Source organism: Emys orbicularis, chromosome 3 (assembly GCF_028017835.1).
Source record: "Emys orbicularis isolate rEmyOrb1 chromosome 3, rEmyOrb1.hap1, whole genome shotgun sequence".
In the NCBI taxonomy this organism is placed as follows: domain Eukaryota; kingdom Metazoa; phylum Chordata; order Testudines; family Emydidae; genus Emys; species Emys orbicularis.
Genome location: NC_088685.1, coordinates 187,944,694 through 187,967,246, shown reverse-complemented (window position 1 = coordinate 187,967,246; position 22,553 = coordinate 187,944,694). Strand labels below are relative to the sequence as shown.

The 22,553-nt window shown below is 39.4% G+C and overlaps 1 protein-coding gene across 1 annotated transcript in view; it reads right to left on the bottom strand.

The window, feature by feature from the left end:
• The window catches only part of FSHR (follicle stimulating hormone receptor), a 172,772-nt gene that overhangs the window by 82,769 nt on the left and 67,450 nt on the right, over nucleotides 1-22,553 (bottom strand). The window contains exon 2 of the mRNA XM_065400920.1: nucleotides 7,340-7,411. Within this exon, the coding sequence (XP_065256992.1) occupies nucleotides 7,340-7,411 (72 nt within the window). The remainder of the gene's footprint in view (nucleotides 1-7,339; nucleotides 7,412-22,553) is intronic.

Below are 22,553 nucleotides of genomic sequence, written 5' to 3'. Positions count from 1 at the left end.
ATTTTGGGCTGTATAAGTAGGGCCACTGCCAGCAGATTGAGGGACGTGATCATTCCCCTCTATTCGACATTGATGAGGTCTCATCTGGAGTACTGTGTCCAGTTTTGGGCCCCACACTACAAGAAGGAAGTGGAAAAATTGGAAAGAGTCCAGCAGAGGGCAACAAAAATGATTAGGGGGCTGAAGCACATGACTTATGACGAGAGACTGAAGGAACTGGGATTGTTTAGTCTGCAGAAGAGAAGAATGAGGGGGGATTTGATAGCTGCTTTCAACTACCTGAAAGGGCGTTCCAAAGAGGATGGATCTAGACTGTTCTCAGTGGTACCAGATGACAGAACAAGGAGTAATGGTCCCAAGTTGCAGTGGGGGAGGTTTAGGTTGGATATTAGGAAAAACTTTTTCACTAGGAGGGTGGTGAAGCACTGGAATGGGTTACCGAGGGAGGTGGTGGAATCTCCTTCCTTAAAGGTTTTTAAGGTCAGGCTTGACAAAGCCCTGGCTGGGATGATTTAGTTGGGAATTGGTCCTGCTTTGAGCAGGGGGTTTTACTAGATGACCTCCTGAGGTCCCTTCCAACCCTGATATTCTATGATTAGAGGAGGAAGTGTCACTTCTAGGTTTCAGAAGAGCATGTTCAGTCCTTCTGCCCATTCAGTCCTTGGCCTCAGTGCTCAAACTGCAACTGTGATGCTGTTATTTGGGATGTGGAATCCCACCAGGAGGAACAGGACCAAGATCTGTGATTATTCATGACACATAGATTATCAAATATTTATTGGATGGTAGCAATCTTCAGTCACTGTTGACCTATACTGATTCCAGATAGTGAATCAGGCATAAAAAGTTCCATTTTAAATCATCATACCCATGAGATAGTCAGTCTCTGGCATGTCAGTTTTAACTTTGAATTTCCATGCATTTGTTGGTTTATGTAAAAACCCTCACTTAAAACAAAACAAAACACAGTTCTCTATTGCCTGAGAGAAAATACATATTTAGAGTCATGTAAATGCAGTAGCAGGCTTATTTGCATTTCTATCTATTCTCATGATACAGAAAATTACACGAAACCTCCAACAAGGTAAACTAGAATATAACACACATGGTGTTAAACCCTTGAATATTTATTGTGAAAGGCATGATCTTTATGCATTTTGCTATAAATGCCATGTATAGTTTCTTTCCCTTACACTTTGTGGTGCTTAATACTTTTGTGGATGCACGTTTACCTGATATATCACAACAGCTCCTGCAAATCCATATTCTGCCTTTTTTCAAAGACCGTAGGTCAGAGGAACCATAATTGTCCAGAATGTCTCTGCTATCTAGAACCTGTTTCCAGGGGTCTCTGTGAAGTTCATGTTTCTAAAAGTCCTCTCAAAATAATTCAAATTACTATTTTCTTTCTCACCCTCCCCACCACTACCAAAAGATGCGGTACACAATAAATTCAAAAGGAAAAATAAAGAGGACTGGCAACATTGCAATTTCCAAAACTGACGCATTCTTGGTAGCACCAGACTCAGGCTGCCCATCCTTGCCTGATGATGTATGTTCTACCCCTTATTTGGGACATGCACTAAATTCAGAGGTGTAAGATTGTGCACATGTGTAAATATAAACCCATGCTGGGTCTGTGTGAAGTTGCAACTAATTACAACTGATAATCTTTGAAACAAGAATGCTAAATACATTAAAAAAAAACAAAAAACAAAAACTTACTATTAGTGACACTATCCTGTGTGCCAGTTCCCAGCCATGGCAAGCACATTGTCTTCATGAAACTTGCCATTTAATGCTTTGATTCAGCAATCACTTGGTTTTAGATAAATGCAGTTGGTTCTAATCCAAAGCCCACTGAAATCAGTGGAAAGAGTCCTCAACTTCAGTGAGTTTGGGATTGGGATTTTGTGGAATGAACATTTATGGGAAACTGGATAGCTTCAAATTTCAGCCAGGATGGAAGTGACTAAGAATTCTTAGCACTGTACAGCTGCTTGGTTGCCTTCTATAAAATAAATTGGTGGTCTCAGTCATGTCTTGTTCCTAGTAGATCAATATAATTGATATGGCACTAATTGTCACTTTGTTGGTAGTCTCAGTAGGGAAGCTAAAGGACTGAATAGGCCTAGTGACAAAATTAGTCTCTTATCCATAGATGGTACCTCTAGACTACAGGTGAAGGACATTAGTGGGGAGATGAAGAGAAACCAGTGCTTGTGAGAAGATCACCCGTTTCCAAGCTGGTTAGGCTGCTGTTTATATCTCTCATTCTTTGAAATAGCCTTCTGTGAGAAAATAAATTCCCTTATATCCCTAATTTTCTGCTAAATACAGGTCTGATGGCCCTAATAAAAACTTTGAGTTTGAATGAGAGTATAAGACTTAGGATTCTTATCCAGATTTTCTGGAGGACCATCTATTTTCCCCCGCCCTAGTTTCCCAGAATACTTCAATATACTGGCAGGCCCTCTATCTGTGACAGCTCCACTACTAATAGCAGGTAAGCTGGTGTCCAAGGTAGGTAATTGCCTGCTAAATTATAGCCCTTAAAACCAACCCCATGCTCAAAAGCACAGTTACAAACGGTTCTGACCCATCTCTCTATTAGACACATTGTAAATAAATTAAAATGTTTTTTTAGGCTTTGGGAAATCTGATTTTTCCCTTACATGTCTCATTCACTAATATATTCAGCAAATTTAGTCAGTCTCTTGATTTTTAATCTTTCAGTTCCATGCAAGCACAGTATGTACAGTATAGTGAAGTATCTAATTTGTATGCATCAGGCAAACCAAATTTGTCCACATTGAGATATCACATTATTAATAGCTGTTTCCTTTAAATAGCCTTCAGTTTGCTTTAATCTTCTTTTTTGTGCATGATCTTGTGTGAGAAAAAAGGCTTTCATTCAGGGTTCTATTTTTATATGCAAATATATCATTTGATTATATACTTTTTTGTCCCTGTGTTATGAATATTTGCAATGAATGATATATGGGTTATATTTATGATTCGTGAGCTATATCATATTATAACTGCTTGCCTGCTCATCTGCATATACAACATCCCTGTTGATGTTGATTTGTCTCATTTACATATTAATCACACTTCTATTTTCAAAGATATTTTATTATAAACAGTTTTTCCCCCCAGAGTTATAATAGCACAAAGTTGTATTTTCAAACTGAGCTCATCTCCATATATTTTTTTTGTTTACGATAAATCACCACTTTGTCACAGACACCATATTCAATATCGTCACACTTTATATAGCTCTGACATATGGCTTCTGAGGAATTAAAGACCACGTAAACAGTTTACAACCCACTTTGAAAGCCACTTCACAGTCCAATGACTTTAATAATGTTCTGCAAATACCAAACAGAAAAGGAAACCAGCAGAGTCTGTCAGAAGTGAATGCCAGCAAAACTGCATGATCAGAGCTATTTTATTCCTAACTGGTGAATTCCATGACCATACAAAATGATGACTGTTTGCTGCATTCAAGTGATGAGCAACTAAATAGTGCAGGAAATCCTTTGAAATAAAATTTAGTAGGTCAGATTAGCCATTGTGTTACTCCAATTTAATTCTCATTGAGTTCAATGCACTGATGTAAAGCAGCTGGAGAATCAGGCCCTCTAGCTTGGGTGAACAGATGTCTCAGAGTATTGTTATAAGGTTCCCTTTTATGGGCCCATCTGCACCAATAACTTCTGTATAGATGCCCCTTGACTGCAATACAGTTTTCCTCCCAACATGGTTTAAACATGGTTTGATCTTGCTGTGTAAGTGGGCCAAATTGTGTTTTAACTAGGGCTGTTAAGTGATTAAAAAAAATTAAGCACAATTAGTCACACTGTTAAACAATAATAGAATACTATTTATTTAAATATTTTCAAATATATTTATTTCAATTACAACGCAGAATACAAAGTGTACAGTGCTCACTTTATATTATTTTTTATTACAAATATTTGCACTGTAAAAAACAAAAAAATAGTATTTTTCAATTCACAATACAAATACTGCAGTGTAATCTCTATCATGAATGCTGAACTTACAAATGTAGAATTATGTACAAAAAATAACTGCACTCAAAAATAAAACAATGTAAAACTTTAGAACCTACAAACCTGCGGGGGAGGGATAGCTCAGTGGTTTGAGCATTAGCCTACTAAACTTAGGGTTGTGAGTTCAGTTCTTGAGGGGGGCCCACTTAGGGATGTGGGGCAAAATCAGTACTTGGTCCTGCTAGTGAAAGCAGGGGGCTGGACTCAATGACCTTTCAAGGTCCCTTCCAGTTTTAGGAGATAGGACTGAGTAGGCTTAAATTAATGGAGATATCCTATTTCTTGTTCAGCCAATAGCTAAGACAAAGAAGTTTGTTTACAGTTGTAGGAGATAATGCTGCCCGCTTCTTGTTTACAATGTCACCTGAGAGTGAGAACAGGCATACACATGGCACTGTTGCAGCTAGCATTGCAAGATATTTACGTCAGCTGCACTAAAGAGTCACATGTCCCTTCATGCTTCATCCATCATTCCAGAGGACATGTGTCCATGCTGATGACAGGTTCTGCTCAATAACAATCCAAAACACATGTTCATTTTCATAAGTTGAGTCAGATGCCACCAGCAGAAGGTTGTTTTTCTTTTTTGGTGGTTCGGGTTCTGTAGTTTCCACATCGGAGTGTTGCTCTTTTAAGACTTCTGAAAGCATGCTCCACAACTCGTCCCCAACAGATTTTGGAAGGCACTTTAGATTCTTAAACCTTGTGTTGAGTGCTGTAGTGATCTTTAGAAATCTCATATTGGTACCTTCTTTGCATTTTGTCACATCTGCAGTGAAAGTGTTATTAAAATTAGCAACATGTGCTGAGTCATCATCCGAGACTAGTATAACATGAAATATATGGCAGAATGCGGGTAAAACAGAGCCAGAGATATACAATTCCCCCCCAAGGAGTTCAGTCACAAATTTAATTAACACTTTTTTTTAAACGAGCATCATCAGTATGGAAGCATGTCCTCTGGAATGGTGGCTGAAGCATGAAGGGGCATATGAAGCATTAGCAGCATTATCTCCTGTAAATGTAAACAAACTTGTTTGTCTTAGCGATTGGCTGAACAAGTAGTAGTACTGAGTGGACTTGTAGGCTCTAAAGTTTTTCATTGTCTTGTTTTTGAGTGCAGTTATGTAACAAAAAGTATCTACATTTGTAAGTTCCATTTTAACGATAAAGAGATTGCACTACAGTACTTGTATGAGGTGAACTGAAAAATACTCTCTCATCATTTTTACAGTGCAAATATTTGTAATAAAAATAATATAAAGTGAGCAGTGTACACTTCGTATTCTGTGTTGTAACTGAAATCAATATATTTGAAAATGTAGAAAAACATCCCAAAATATTTAATACATTTCAATTGGTATTCTATTGTTTAACAGTGTGATTAAAACTACGATTAATCATGAGTAATTTTTTTAACCACAATTAATTTTGAGTTAATTGCGCGAGTTACTGCGATTAAATTGACAGCCCTAGTTTTAACTATGTTCCTGAACCATGAACATGAGCACTGATGAGGATCTCAACTAAGCTAAAAGACCAAACAGTATATTAAATGTGTTAAGAACTACTGAGTTATAATCAGGTACCCCAACATGGTGGTAGTTACACGTTATGGTGCAGATGGGACATATTGTATCAATTCAAATTCAGCCCTTTTTGTTCATGATTGAAAGCTGTTAATTTGTGACCACTGTTCAGTGACTTCCGTTGAAATGTGCTGATGGTCTGTGTGCAGGACCTAGTGCACAGATGTCCACTTCCACAAAAGCACTTCTGGCATTAATTGGTATCAACACTGGCAGTGTGAAAAGAAAGACGAACATTGAATGGGCCATGGAGTCTGGGCTACACTATCACCCTTAGAGGTAGTCCCTCTACTACTTCATACCTGAGGCTGCACTGGTGGGTTGTTATAGAGAAATGTGTAACTGCTTCTTAGTCAAAAAGTCAATTCATTATTTCATCCTCTTTTAAAAGAAAAAAAAACGTTATTTTCATGAAGAGCCCAGTCTAATTGCATGAGGCGAATTGGAAGCTTTTATATTGACTTCATTTGGGAGTTCAATTGGAAATAAGAGGGGAAAACACATTTAATCGAAATCAAACATGTTATTTTGCTAAGGGTCTGAAGTCACATTACAGTGTGTAACAGAAAACTCACAACTGCCAATCAAATAGTTTTTTTTTCCCCTTCCAATGAGACAAGCATATTCTTTAAGTGTTTTGCTAAATTGGGATGGTACCACCAACATGCTTAGAGTTAAGCAAATGTTTAAGTCCCTTGATGAATCAGGGAGTCTGCCATGATAGGCTCTGTGATGCTTAGTGAACTGGACAAACAAAATGATACTACTGGGCAGAGGGATTTAGTCTCAAGAGAAAGTCAAAGGGTTGCATGTAAGAATGAACAGCATGGTGGAGGCAACATTCTGGGAGCTGGGACAAGGAGGATGGTGAGAAGCTAGGAGCCAAGTAGGGAAACAGAGTAGATGATCACAATAGCCCCTTCTGGTCTCATAAGCTGAGTCTATGACTTTCTACAGCAAAAGAACACTGGACAGACTACTTGTTCCTTTTCCTCCAGTGGTGGACATGCACTAGGAATGAGGCTGTGCCACAAAAATAGTACAGAAATGGGTGCATTACACACCTGTTTACCAGATTAATTACACTCATAATTAATCATACCAATTAATAACAGCTCAAGCCCTCTGTAATTATATGAACTTATTCATCACGGTATCGGAGCACTACAATTAATAGGAAGTGGATGTCTCTATCCTGTGGGTGGCTTTGTAAAATCTCAGCATAAATCAGTAACTCCCCTTGCTCTCCATAAAACATACAGCAAACTAGTCCAATTATTGGAAACAGAAATTGGCTGACCCATAGTTCTGAATAGTGGTGCTGAGTGTGAGTTGACATACTGTAATGAAGCACAGAATTCTCAGATTGTTCAGATTCCCATGGACTTTTGCCATGACATTTTACTCATTAATTATGCTGACATTGTGTGCTGATCTCAACCCTTGCCCAGACGCTATTTCTTGCAGATGTATTTCTGACAATGTTGTTTTGGAATGCTGATTTATCTTTATTGTTTCAATTTTTCACAGATCTGTAACTAGATGAAAAACATATTCCTGCAGTGCAGAGAGAAAGTGGCTTGTTTGCAGAACAGGGCAGTAAAAGGATCTGCAACCCCAAATCACTGTTTAAAATAACACAGTTTGGTTCCTAGTGAATGCAATACGTACATTTTCTCTAGGTCACCAAGTCCTGAGAAAGCTCCTTTTGCAATGACTCTCACCTTGGTGAGGACAAATCTCCTGAAAATAAAGAAAATTCATGCTGATTATTTATTATGTATATCACAATACTGCCCAGTGGCCCCAGTCAGGATTGCGGATACACTGTTCTCTGGATGGCACACAAACAGAGGCAGAGAAGAGTTTTGCCCTGAAGAATTTACAGTTTAAGGTGTTGAGCTGTCATTGTCATAATCAATATGGATAACTCCCCATGTAGGCCTTACGCATTAACAGTTAGCCCTGAGCAAGGGGCAACATGCTGTTGTGCTGCCACTGAAGCATCCCAGGAGGTCAAATGTCACTCAATGAGTCACAATTTCCCTTTGGTCTCCACTGCTTTGGCAGGGAGTAAACAGTTCTGGGTCCATACCTGGGACAGCTATGCTGGCCAATGCATTGTGAGGCAGGGGATGGAGACATTCCCCATCCCCTCCTGCCCTTTCCCACCCACCTGCATGTGGTGGATGAAATGGTTCTGTGGGGCCTTATTCATCTTCTGCACTGTGAGTGGTGGGATGGGTCACTGACACAAAGCACTAACGGGTTGCCTTATACTCCCTGTACCTTGCATAGCCACACAAGTCAGGCCACAATCTGACCCTAAATAATAGAAGTGCACAGACAATAGCGTGTCAGGTAATATCTGCTGTGGATGTAACTTTAGGACTCTATAGGGAATACTGTGTTTGACAGTTTGTGCTGATAATTACGCACAGTATTCCACAGAATGGTTGTGGAACTAATGAGAACTTTAGAAAGTACTGCATGGTTCATGGAAGACTTTCCCACATTGACCCAGAGACTGTTTTAATACATTTTTTAACAGACCTCGGGGGGGGGGGGGGGCAGGAGGGGGAAATCTAGGAAGAACATAAATGTCAGTGCACTGCTTTAGGCCCCTTCTGCTAATGAAGGTTCATCTCTTTTAGCACAGTAAACACAGAAAAGTACAGAAATTTGCTGTAGTGCTTGACAAACAAAAAGGAGGGGTATCTATTGGTCCTTGGATAAATAACATTATCCTAATTAATGGCTTTCCCCCACAAATTTAATTATTTATAGAAGTGAAAAAATAAAGAATTATTTATGCTAAAATTACCTGATTATCAGGTTACATAATACTACCCTATAGGCCATTATGCGTTAGAAGCCAGGACAAGAAGCTGTGATATGGAGGGAATGAGCCACACATCATACAGTGTGTTGGTAAAGGTTTCAGAGTGGTAGCCCTGTTAGTCTGTATCAGCAAAAACGAGGAGTCAGATGCGGACAGAGTTAGCAATGGGATTTGTTGCAGGGATTGGCTCCTGGGACCTGACCCATATCTATTCAAAGGACACCATCATAGGACCTAACCACATCAGCCACACCATCAAGGGCTCATTCACCTGCACATCTACCAATATGCCAACATGTACCAGCAATGCCCCTCTGCCATGTACATTGGCCAAACCAGACAGTCTCTATGCAAAAGAATAAATGGACACAAATCAGACATCAAGAACTGTAACATTCAAAAACCAGTAGGAAAACACTTCAATCTCCCATGACACTCAATAACAGACTTAAAAGTGGCAATTCTTCAACAAAAAAACTTCAAAAACAGACTTCAATGAGAAACTGCAGAACTGGAATTAATTTGCAAACTGGGCACCATCAAATTAGGCCTAAATAAAGACTGGGAGTGGCTGGGTCACTACAAAAAGTAATTTTCCCTCTGTTGATACTCACACCTTTTTGTCAACTGTTGGAAATGGGTGACATCCACCTTGATTGCATTGGCCTTGTTAGCACTGACCCCCCCACTTGGTAAGGCAACTCCCATCTTTTTGTGTGCTGTAATATTTATACTGCTTACTGTCTCTAGAGAGACTTTCTATCCCGTTGTTCACATCAAGTATTCATAGAATCTACTGTCCTCATTATGCTATGTAATTAGTCTAGAATTTCCATATGATGATCGTGTTTTAATCAAAATCTCAGGTAAGGGTATTATCTTGCTGGAATTCCAGTATAATGAATTTTTGCTATTTAGCTGCATATCTTTGGTGGAATATGGTTCCTCATTTAGATCTCTGAATTTAAGTAGTTCAATATTTAAATACCTTGGGTGAAATTCATGTCTGGTTTTACTCCATTAACTTCCATGGGGGTTATACCAGGAATGAATTGGCCCTCTCATATTTTCATTTAGTGAAAGATGATTGATTAAGTCTATTTTGGACTTCATCGTTCTATTATTATTAATTGAAACTGTTCTGAAATAGCTTCCATACACACTGTCACATAAGAATTGCAGCACTGAGATCATTATGCAAATGTTGAAGGATTAAAGAGCTTCCAGAAAAGGCCTAACCTGGATTAGGCAATTACAAAGATTACCCCAAAACACAGTGAAGGTAGTTCATTCAAAGCTATGTCTGGACTTTCATAGTTCAGCTAAATAAAATGGAAGCCTTCAAAATACCCAGTAGGCCTAGTGTTACAAAGCTGAACCAATTAGGGAACTGCTTACCTTTGATCTACTTCGAAACCTGTTCCAAACACCCTTTTGTAGCAATAAATCCTTGGCTAGGGAGTCCTAGAAGGCATGCTCACTATGAACAGCCATATATATTTTTGCCAGTGTACAGAAATACTCTAAATCAAATCCTCTTGATATGGATGCAGAGCAACAAGATGTGTATATACCTCTAATTAAGAGCTGGATTCTGCTACCCTTTAGTTACCCATGGTGCATACAATTACACACGAGTAACTACATTCATGTGAGTAGACCCATTGAACTCAGTGACACTACTCATATGAGTAAAGCTACTTGTGTGTATATAAGTGTTTGCAGAATCAGGACCTTACTTTGCAACTTTGATTTGAATAAGTCATTTTGTCAAGTAAAGTGCTACTCAGTGTGAGTAAGGATGCCAGAATCAGACTATTTTTTTAATGTATTGGAGCAGTTAAAATTTAATTGGTGTTTAATAGCTAAATCTTGCACACCACTTAGAAAAAAATAGGACTAATTGTTCTCAAAAAACTGTGCCTAACTGGGCTGTAATAAAGTTGGTCTTATTGTTGCAAACAACAATGAAGGTATGTCTACACTGCAATAAAACACCCACGGCTGGCCCATGTCAGCTGACTTGGGCTCCTGCTACAGAACTATGAAATTGCAGCGTAGATGCTTGGGCTGCAGCCCAGCCTCTGGGACCATGTGATGGGGGAGGGTCCCAGAGCCTGGGCTCTAGCCCAAGCCCAGGTATCTACACTGCAATTTATAGCCCTGCAGCCTGAGCCTGAGCCTGAGCCAGCTGACATGGGCCAGCCAGAGGTGTTTTCTTGCAGTGTAGACATACCCTACAAATCTAATTTAATCTAAAGAGGCTACTTGTTGAAATTATCAACTATATAATGGATATGTATCTATTACAACCAGTGAAGTGATGTATAGTTTATAAATCTCAAGAATTAGATTTTAAGAATTAGCCTGTATTTAAATAATTCAAATAATAAAGTAGCAATTCCCTGTTTGAGGCATCGACATAAAATATAACCAACAACCACTTCTTTAGTTTTGTTTTTAGAATAATTTTAGTAGGGTCATATCTGACTAATAAGTATTTGTGCTTAAGCATTTTTATGCCAAAACAAAGAATAAGTTACAAGAGTCAAACTAAAAGATTTGAAAGGTTTATATACAATGGAAAGAAGCACATCTCTAATCACTGTACAACAGCCCTGGCTTGTGGGTGTTTTGTTTTTTTGCATGTATTTTTAGTAGCTGTTTTTTTTCCCCAATACTTAGTTGATTTTAATTAATTGCATTTTACAATAGTTGTGTGTGCAAATTTGATTATATATTTGTTTAGTGAAGTGTCTAATTTGCAATTTAAAAATTTATATGAATAGTCTACACACTAATAGCCTTAGCTCAAGCCCATTGAAGTGAATGGAAAGACTCCCAATGACTTCAAAGGATTTTTGCATCAGAAAAGAAATGGAACAAAATAAAAAATAAAATAAAACTTCAGTCATGGGGACAGTTTATCGGAGTGCTGTTTCCTAATCCAGCTTCTTCTTTCAGTACAATCAGTGACAAGTAGCCAAGTGTCCAGGTACTTCTTGGGTTTTTTTGTTTTTGTTTTTTTAGGCAAATCATGGTGTCTAATCTCCATATACAAACTTGCACGTTGGAAGACACCTTTAATAGATCATCAGGTCCTCTTCTGGGGTTATTGTGGTAAGATTTTATCAGTGAGCCAGATTCTGATTTCATTTACCGTAGTGTACATTTGGAAAAACTCTAGTGATGTTAAAGCTTTTATTATTATTTGTATTATGGAAATACCTACTGGCCTCATCTGAGATCAGGGTCCCATTGTGCTAGGCACTGTACAAACACATAGCAAATATCCCTGCCCCAAAGATCTTACAATCTACATAGACAAGACAGGCAAAGGTGAAATGATTTGCCCAAGATCACACAGCAAATCAGTTAATTAGCCAGAAATGGTTCTCCAGAGTCCTGACTCCAGTAATTCTAGATTTACAGTATGTAACATATCTGAATCTGGCACATTATTCCTAAACCATCCCTAATAAACAGTATGTTTCTCAATCAAGTCTTAAATATCTCCACTGATGGGGACACTGCAGTCTGCTGTGGAAGCTTGTTTCATTGCATAAATGTTTTTATAGTTAATGTTCTAATATTTAACATATATTTTTCCTACTCCAGCCTAAACCTGTTCTTGTGACTAATGAGGATAAATTGATTTCTGCTCTATTTGTAACATCCTTTTGTGTCTTCATGTACAATTAGGTCTCTCCTCATACTTAGTTTCTTCACACTGAATATGCTCAGGTCTCTAAAAGGTTTTCCCAAACCTTTTATCATTTTAGTTACTTTCCTATGAACTGAAGGTCTGTCTTTTAGGAAAAATGAATGCAACAGTGTTCCATTTAAGGCCTGATCAGTGCAGAGTGGAAAAGAACCTTCACTTGTTGATTTATCAGGATATAACACATATAGATCAAGATGTCGTTATTTAAAACATCTCTGAGGCACTATTGATAAGAATCTAAATGCTGTACAAAATGCTTCTGAAATAAATGTAGTCAAACTTTACTAATTCTGGGTCACTGAGAATGAAAATGATGCTTAAAATTGTTGATTGGCTCTAGTTTTCAATATATGCTATTGGGTCAGTATATACGACCCTTGACTTGGGAATGGCGGAGGATAAGTGAGTTATAAAGGGAAGGGATCTCAATTTAAACCAGAAATGACTAAAATACATCTTTGACTGGATCTATGAATAAACCTATGACTGGGTTTGGACAGTACTTGCTTTTTAGGCAAAACAATGAATGATGCAATCTGAAGCTGGTATTGCGTCATACGTGATATGAATTGCATCATGTTATTCCTAGAAGTCATGGATGATGCAATCATAACGAAGCTTACATCACTCTGCTGAACAAATTGCCCTATATCAGCTCTAGAAATCATACAGTGTCATGCTCTCTTATTTGTCAGTGTTTGATTTTGCAAAGGGACACATTTCTGTTTAGCCAAAGTGAGCAGAGATGCCTCGTACTTGTGTGAACAGTGCAGATAACTTCTGCTATGTTTGTGGTGAAGTGACTTTTGCATCACAAAAGCGCAGTATAACCACTATGGTTAAGAAAGCCTATCGCCTTTATTTTGGCTGCAAAATTGGAGATCAGGACAAGAGGTGGGCCCCACACATATGCTGCAACACTGGTGCAACAAATCTTCGCCAGTGGTTGAACAGGAAAAGGAAATCTATGCCTTTTGCAGTGCCAATGATTTGGAGAGAGCCAACATATCATACCAGCAATTGTTACTTCTGCATGGTGCCTCCAGTTGGGAAAGGTGTGTCAAAGAAGAAAAAGTGGACTGTGCATTATCCAAACATTCCATCAGCTATACGCCCAATACCCCACGGAGAAGGACTGCCGGTTCCTGATGCACCAGAATCATTCTCACTTGAGTCAGACGAGGAAGAGGATGAAACTTCTGGTCCTGAACCATCAATGTCACAGGACCCACATTTTCTCCCATCCTCCTCCTCTGAACCACACCTTATAACACAAGGTGAACTGAATGACCTTGTCAGGGATTTGGAACTACCCAAGAGTAAGGCAGAGCTGTTGGGCTCCAGACTACAGCAGTGGAATCTCCTGGCAGGTGATGTTAGGGTTTCCATGTATCGTGACCATCAAAAGGATCTTGTCCCATTCTTCTTCATGGAAGGTGATCTTGTAGCCTGCAACAACATCGATGGTGTGATGGCAGCCCTCAACATCGTTCATGAACCAAATGAGTGGAGACTGTTCATTGGTTCATCGAAGATGAGTCTTAAAGCTGTTTTACTGCATAATGGCAATGTTTTGCCATCAATTCCAGTTGGTCATGCAGTCCATATGAAGGAAACCTATGACAACATGAAACAACTTTTGAGGTGCATAAACTATGACCAACATCAGTGGCAGCTTTGTGGCGATTTGAAGGTTGTTGCTCTCTTGCTTGGTCTGCAGACTGGATACACAAAGTACTGCTGTTTTCTCTGCAAATGGGATAGTCGTGCAAGAGATTCCCACTACATCAAGAAAGATTGGCCACTCCGACAGTCATTGGAGCCTGGGAGGAAAAGTGTTCAGCATCCACCACTTGTTGAATCAAGGAAGATTTTGTTACCACCCTTACACATCAAGCTGGGTCTGACGAAGAACTTTGTCAAGGCCATTGACAAAACACAAGCAGCTTTCAAGTACCTCCGTGGAAAATTTCCAAGGTTAAGTGAAGCTAAGATAAAGGAAGGTGTCTTTTTGCTGGTCCTAAGATTCGTGAACTTCTTCGAGATGATGCATTTGACCATGCACTGCGTGGCAAGGAAAAGACGGCATGGAAAGCCTTCCAGTTAGTGGCAATAAATTTTCTCGGAAACAACAAGGCAGACAACTACAGGTTGTTGGTGGAAAACCTCCTCAAGGCATACAAAAGCCTTGGTTGCAACATGTCACTAAAGAAACATTTTTTGCACTCTCATCTAGATTTTTTTCCACCGAACTGCGGAGCAGTGAGCGACGAGCACGGCGAGCGATTTCACCAGGACATTGCAACAATGGAGAAACGCTATCAGGGCAAATGGAGCCCATCAATGCTTGCAGACTATTGCTGGACAGTGACAAGAGATGCTCCATTGAATGAATACAAGAGACAAGCCAAGAAGCGCCGAGTAGACACTGAATAGGACTAAACTATGTACATAATAATTTTTTGCCTTTTGTTTCATAATAAATTTTATTTATATAACCCTTTTGCTGATTTTTAAAGTGTTACATAAACAGGACAGGTGAAATATTATCATGTAAAGCAACCATAAACACATGAAAAGACCTAGGTTTACAATTTATGATTAAAACTCTACTATCTACACAATATACATAGACATAAAATGTAAAAACTTAAATATCTTAGAAACAGTAGCCAATCAGTTGTTTTAATTGTCATATTTGAATTCAGCACATCAAAATACATAATAAATAGCACATTTTATCTCTGAAGCAGACGACTTCTCAAAAATTGTAGACCAGTGTAATCAATATACAACTTCATGTCACAACGAAAGAACAAACAGCTCAAGCACACAGCTAACCGGAACCAGAGGATCTGGTATAAGCAAAATGCCAAAGCTACAGGCAAACCACCCAGCTAATGAAAAAGATACCTGACACAGAAGATGGGAATTAAAAGGAGGCAGCAGTAAAATGATCATGAATAAGCTCACCTAAACACATGGGGCATGCCTCATGCTCTGAAGGTGTAGGGATATTAAGGAAGGTACTAACAGTGATTCCCCCAAGTGACAGTGACCCCCTCATAATTTGTCCCCCACACTTTAAAATCCAACAGTTTCACCAAGTACAAAAATCTCTTGGGTCTTCTGTTAAAACTTGTAAGCTACTGTCTGTAGAAACCATTGATTATATCTATCCTGTGAAAGATACTTTACTACTATGTAAAACTTACAAACAAGTTAACTGACTTTGTTCTTGAAGTAATTGATACAATGTAAACAAACACTATAAGCTGTTAAGTGACTTTCACTTCATTCAAGGGCTCCTAGGACAGACCCCCCACCCTCTGTGATTAAAGGGCCGGGAGTCTCAAATGAATTAGCACACACCCCGAAAGTGGTGGAGACAGTAAATTAAAACATGGTTAAGGTATGGAATGTATGCTGATGAATGCTTGATATACATGGATGGTTAGGGAGGTGCCAGCCTAGAAAGGAAGTATCCATCGGCCGAAGAATGTGTCAAGTGGATGACCAGAAAATCCCCGGAGGGTAAACTGGGATCCACCCCATCACCTGGAAGGATGAGAAACACAAACTTTGGACAGTGTGGAGCCACCAGGAATGTGCCACTTCCGACAGGAATGTGTGCCATCTGCTGATTGAGTCAGCAACAGCAGGATGAAACAGCTCCCATAGACTAACATAGGAATTAAATCCTATAAGAATGGACTCTCAAGACTGAGGACTTTGAGTCTTTGGTTCTGCTGCCAACCTCCAGGAGCATCAGGTGCATCTGACACAGACTCGGCTCCATCCTCATGACTAAGATACCTGGCCAGTAACTTGGCATGAGCAACTTCTAGGCTGGTAACTATAACACCTATACAGAACCTGAATGAATGATTGTGTGAATGAATATATATGTGTGTGTGTGTGTGTGTGTGTGTGTGTGTGTGTAAGGAATAAGTAGTGATAGGAATAAGTAGTCAAAACAACGTTGTTTACTTTTATCTTTTGCTTTATTATATTTACAATAAATGTGGCATCTTTGCCTTATCCCTCTTAATAAGATCTTGCTGGTTTTTATTCTATTGGTATAACATTTTGGTGGAGAATTGCGAAAGGGGGAATATTGGTAAAATGCCTCAGTTATTGTAAACATTGGTGTGCATACCGCCGGCTCTATAGAGAGCGGTTCTATTTTTGGTTAACCAAAGCCTACTGACCTCCGGAGGGTAGGGGCTTCATAAAAGAGCTCATAGAAACTTTAAGCTACGATTTCACAATCTAGGCTGTGTCGCTCGCTGAACGATGTCAGGAGTGACAGGAAAGTTTGAACAAGCTTTTAAAAATGTTCAAGAAAAGATGCATACACCCTCAGTCGTAGCATGACTGAGCGTAAGAGGAGAACTTAGGGTTTCTCGCTCTGCCCCTGGAAAGGGTTTTTATATTTGGTGGATGAACCCTCGGTGGTAGAAGCCCGAGCAATACAGAGGGAAGCTTAGCGTCTCTCCCTCTGGCCCAGAGTGGGTTAAAATCATAAGATACAAATCTTGTTCTGTTAAACCAAACTCTGAAGAACATAGGAGTTTGGGGCAGTGTAGTGTGGTGTTTGTTTGTTTTTTTTGTGAGTGATATTGTGGTCATTTCACAATTTTGAAAGAAATGTTTAAGGAAAGGAACCAGGAAGGGTGGGGGGCTGGTTGAGAAGCCCACCCTCCTTGCTAAATTGGTAGTGGAACAAAGCTTGTGCCCATGGAAAGGAAAGGTTCATTGGAAAAAGCAGGATCAGGCCCAGACAAGCAGGCAAGCAACAGATAGAGAAACTGGAAAACAGGTTGGAAGCCCTAAGGGCATAGTGGCAGAAAAGAGTAAGTAAGTGCAGGCATGAATCCCTGAAACAATACTTAAAATGGTAAAATCTAATTGATAAAGGTGTCATTTTGGGAGATAAACAGTAATTTAAGGAAAGACCCTGAAAAGTTAACTCTACAGAGGCTGGACAGAATTAAGCAGTTAAACTTTGTAAAAATGTTAAAAAGTACCATGTTAAAGAGAAAAGGAATTCTTGGTTTCTTTGCAGCCATTCTGAAGGAAAAATGGGCCCTTTTCCAAAGGAATGTCTGTAAATAATCCAGGTATTTGAAATCATTTGACTATGGACAACTTAGTCAAATTTGTTAAAAACATGAGGAGATTCTATTGCAACTTAACTGACCCAAAATGTATGAAGGAAATATAATCTATGTACAGCTATGTAAAAACAGCAATATAGAAGAGATGTTAAGGAAAAGAAAATGTGTATGTATCTATTTGTCTGTGGAAATATGTAAGGTTCTAAGAACCTATACCAACACATCTGGTTTGTAAAACTCCTGTGTTGTAGGTTTAAGATAAATTAGTTTTGTTTTGTTTTTAATAATGCCACTAAAAATCCATTTAACTATTTGATTCAAAGTTGCAAAACTAACAGACCTTTTTGCCAGACACAGGTAATCAGTGTTGGCTGACTTTTGGGATTTGGCATTTAACCCTTAAGGGGTAACTCGGTGCTTTACAAAATTTAAAGAACCAAAGTTGTGACTGAAGCAGGGCAGTCAAAATCAGGAAAATAGGGAAAGATTCTGGATTCTTCTTGTTTGTTTGTTTAGTTGTTTTTGTGTGTGTAACAAAATAGCAGATGAGAGCTATAGTAAAAGAATAAGAAATTAACAGTGCTCTCTGAAGCAACAGCAGGGGTGAGGTGCACAAAACAAAAAGAAGCACTGCTAGAAACACTGAGCCTTAAGATGGCTCTGTGTAATCAGACTGTCACTTTGACAAGGGTACATGAAAACTCTGTAAAAACAAAAGGAAGCAGCTGCAGTTTGGCTTCTATGGAAAACCTGTAACAAGGTATTCCTTCAATTGGCTAAATGTAAAAATGAAAAACTGCACCAAGATTTACAAGCCTCTGCTGCAAAAGCAGAGAAATAAAATGTATGTCCATTAGTACCCAAATCCAGTTAAATGTCCTTAAGGTTGGGTACAGAGAGTTAAAACAGCACTCTCAAATCTTACAGCAACAGTAACATCAGAAGAAGGAACATTTAAGACCCCAGAAGGGGCAGATTTTTGGGACCCCTCTGGAGATTGGGAAGGGAGATATTTGGGTAAATTCCTCCTCCCAGGGCCAGAATGCCATTGCAACAGTAACAACAGTGCCTGCTTCTGCCTCAGACCTCCAGGCCATGGCAAAGTGGCTAGGAATTTTAAAATGGAAAAAAAATGTAAACTCACAAAGAAATGCACAACTTAATTAGCATTTGTGCAGCCCCAAGTACTGAACACACTGTGGCAGAGACTAATCAGGTTCTGCCATGGTGGGAGCACTGTGCTAATTTGTTTCCAAGCTTCTATCTTTCAGGATCTGAACCAGAACATCAGGAGAGCTGGTACCAGCTGAAGAGTTATAAAATACCATGGTTATAGTGTCGCGACAAAGTCTGTTTTCAGTGTTCTGTGTTGCATGTTATGTGTCTGTCTCTAGTGGTGTCCTGTGCTAGCATTGGGTCCAGAGAAAGAGGGGATACTACACTAGACAGGGCAAATGTCTTTTCCTCTCTCTACTTCCCCCATGTCCATCCAACTTATCAATCACCACTTGTGTCCAAAAGACTTTGGTCCCCAGTGCATCAAGTTTATTTTTTGTTAGGTTCTCTAATAAGCATTTTGTTATTAAGTTTTGTTATTGATACTGGTACTCCTATAAATCTTATTTCTTGTGTGTTTTTAAGGGTTAGGGTTCACATTTATTGTTTGATGGCTATTGCAGTATCAAACTTGGGCCTCATTTTGTTAGTCAACGTACCCAATTATTGTAATGGTAATGGTTTTATTGTATTCCCAATTATTATGATTGTAATTGTTTGCATTTCTGTTTATATTATATCTGGTGTTAGGTCAATTGTAATGATTTTAGTTATACTCACCTGGTTATAATTGTTTGGTTTGTTTACAACAGATCACCTGTGCCCTACAATGACAACAACTACTGTACTGTAATGATCATAGATCAAGGGGCGGAGTGTTGTAGGAGCAGCAGTGATCTGTATGCAAACGGCTATAGCTATGGGATGCACTGAAATGCAGATACTTGCCCTATCTACTTTGGAACACGAAATGTTTTGGGTAATTTTGGGTAATATTAAGGTTTTAATGCATTTGTTAAAACAAAGGAAATGATCTCTGTTTGATACTTACCAATATGACTGGATGCAGTATGTTTCCAGCACTGTGAAATCAGACTTGTTAATTGGGGAAATAATTGTAAAAATAGCACATCAACAGTCTCTGGAGGCAAAGGTATGGAAGGTTAGCCCACTCCCCATATTACACATGGGATCATTCTGGCTGCCTCGGACCTCGAGCCAGTGGGCTGGGGAGGGAGGAAAACTATTGGACACTAGATGTTGTACCGAATGGACTCCTCAAAAGTGGGTATGCCTCACCTTACCTGTTGCCCCAGAGCCTTGTAGCAAAGATGTTTCATTGGGATCATGTATGTGGGATGAATTGGATAATGACACCAAAGTATTGTACAATGGACAATGTGTATGTATCCACTCATGGGAGGAAGTATTTTGGGAGGATGGGAGTGTTAGCAACCCCCCAGTAGATGAATGTAAATGCAATGTCAGTACTGTTTTTACTAGAAATCACACTTATTATTTACCGTGGCCAAAAAGGTCCCAGCTAACACTAACAGCTGAGCTGGCCGACTTCTCAATTGACCTTGGAATTAGATGGCAAGATCTTACTGATAGCCTCATTAAAAGCAAAGAAGTGACCAAATTTTTAAAACAGACAAATGACCAAGTAGGAAATCAGACTATTCATATTATACATGCCAATGGGGACATGTTACGAATTGCCACTGCAGAGAAACAAATTACAACCTACCACTGGTATGATATATTCTCTGGATGGTCCCCGACTACCACCAGCATCCTATCAGTAATGCTACACTCCTTGATAGTAGTCTTGATATTAAATTGTATTTGTATAATTGGTATGTGTGGCATGTGTTTTCAGATAAAAAGAATGTACGCTAAATTGGAATCACAAACACATGTTGCCTCACAGTACCTTCTCTTAAACAGGTTAAAAAAGTGACACTAACGATTATATAAATATTGTAGTGTCAAAAGGGGGATTATGTAGGGATATTAAAGAAGGTACTAACAGTGATTCCCCCAAGTGACAGTGACCCCCTCATAATTTGTCCCCCACACTTTAAAATCCAACAGTTTCACCAAGTACAAAAATCTCTTGGGTCTTCTGTTAAAACTTGTAAGCTACTGTCTGTAGAAACCATTGATTATATCTATCCTGTGAAAGATACTTTACTACTATGTAAAACTTACAAACAAGTTAACTGACTTTGTTCTTGAAGTAATTGATACAATGTAAACAAACACTATAAGCTGTTAAGTGACTTTCACTTCATTCAAGGGCTCCTAGGACAGACCCCCCACCCTCTGTGATTAAAGGGCCGGGAGTGGAATGTATGCTGATGAATGCTTGATATACATGGATGGTTAGGGAGGTGCCAGCCTAGAAAGGAAGTATCCATCGGCCGAAGAATGTGTCAAGTGGATGACCAGAAAATCCCCGGAGGGTAAACTGGGATCCACCCCATCACCTGGAAGGATGAGAAACACAAACTTTGGACAGTGTGGAGCCACCAGGAATGTGCCACTTCCGACAGGAATGTGTGCCATCTGCTGATTGAGTCAGCAACAGCAGGATGAAACAGCTCCCATAGACTAACATAGGAATTAAATCCTATAAGAATGGACTCTCAAGACTGAGGACTTTGAGTCTTTGGTTCTGCTGCCAACCTCCAGGAGCATCAGGTGCATCTGACACAGACTCGGCTCCATCCTCATGACTAAGATACCTGGCCAGTAACTTGGCATGAGCAACTTCTAGGCTGGTAACTATAACACCTATACAGAACCTGAATGAATGATTGTGTGAATGAATATATATGTGTGTGTGTGTGTGTGTGTGTGTGTGAGGAATAAGTAGTGATAGGAATAAGTAGTCAAAACAACGTTGTTTACTTTTATCTTTTGCTTTATTATATTTACAATAAATGTGGCATCTTTGCCTTATCCCTCTTAATAAGATCCTGCTGGTTTTATTCTATTGGTATAACAAAGGCAGCAATCAGAGGATTCTATTGAACCTTCTCCTGGAGAAAGAGTTTTACAGCTGAAGATCCTCAGGCACGAAAGAGAAGAGATAGATGGTGTCAGGGACCAGGGAAGGGGCAGTCTAATGGTTAGAGCCAGAGCCCAGCCTAATGGTTAGAGCTGAGAACAGGAACTGGGAGTCAGAGCCAGAGTCAGAAGCCAGGCAAGGGCACAGGACTGGAACAGAACAGGAACAAGCATAGGAACAAGACAGGCACAGGAGAGATCACAACCAAGGCATAAGTGTTGAGTAGCTGCTGAGCCTAAATGCAGACCTGTTGGCTCCTTGCAGCCAGTCGGATGGGCCAGTCCATCAGGCAATTCTGCCACAGTCCAGCTGGGCTCATTAACTGGCCCGAGAGCTGAGCTGACTAACCCCAGGCTCAAGTGAGAGAACTCAAGTCCACAGTTCCTGACAGAAGGGGAAGCAGAGGCACAGAGAAGAAAAGTGAATGTCCTGACCTCCACCTGGTCCAAACTGAACTAATGATGGAAAGCAGACCCATCCCAGCATATAACAACTCTCAAGAAGGAATAGAAGGCAAGAAGTAATCACGCAAACACCGGGGACCTAGATTATAAGTCTTTAAAAAGCAGATAAATCAGAATGGAACAAAAATGGCATTTCAGGGCCAATTTTTTTTTTTTAAGTACCAAAGTTGGATATGCAAACCATGCACAGGTGGATAGACAAGTATTTGTGTATGCAAAACATGTAGCTTATGCACCAATAGGCATTTACACATGCAGATATATGTTTTGTGTGCACTGTTAACTGTTTATACCTGAATGCAAATATATTTTGCATGTCTAACATAGACACCTAGTTTGGAAGACTTCGTCCTAATATATCTTCTTGGCTGGCACTTGGAAGGATATTTTAGGCAAAGGCCTTTACCTAACCATGAGCTAGATTCTTATCCTTACTTCACAAAGTAGCTAAACTGAAATCAAACTACCAAATCCTATAGCAAGTATTTCCAACAGCTGCCAATAACCTTGTAAAACAAAGGACTTTCGCTGATTATCATAAATTATATTAGCAAGAAAAGATTAATCTCTGCATCATAAAGCAAATATGAATTTAGGTCTTTC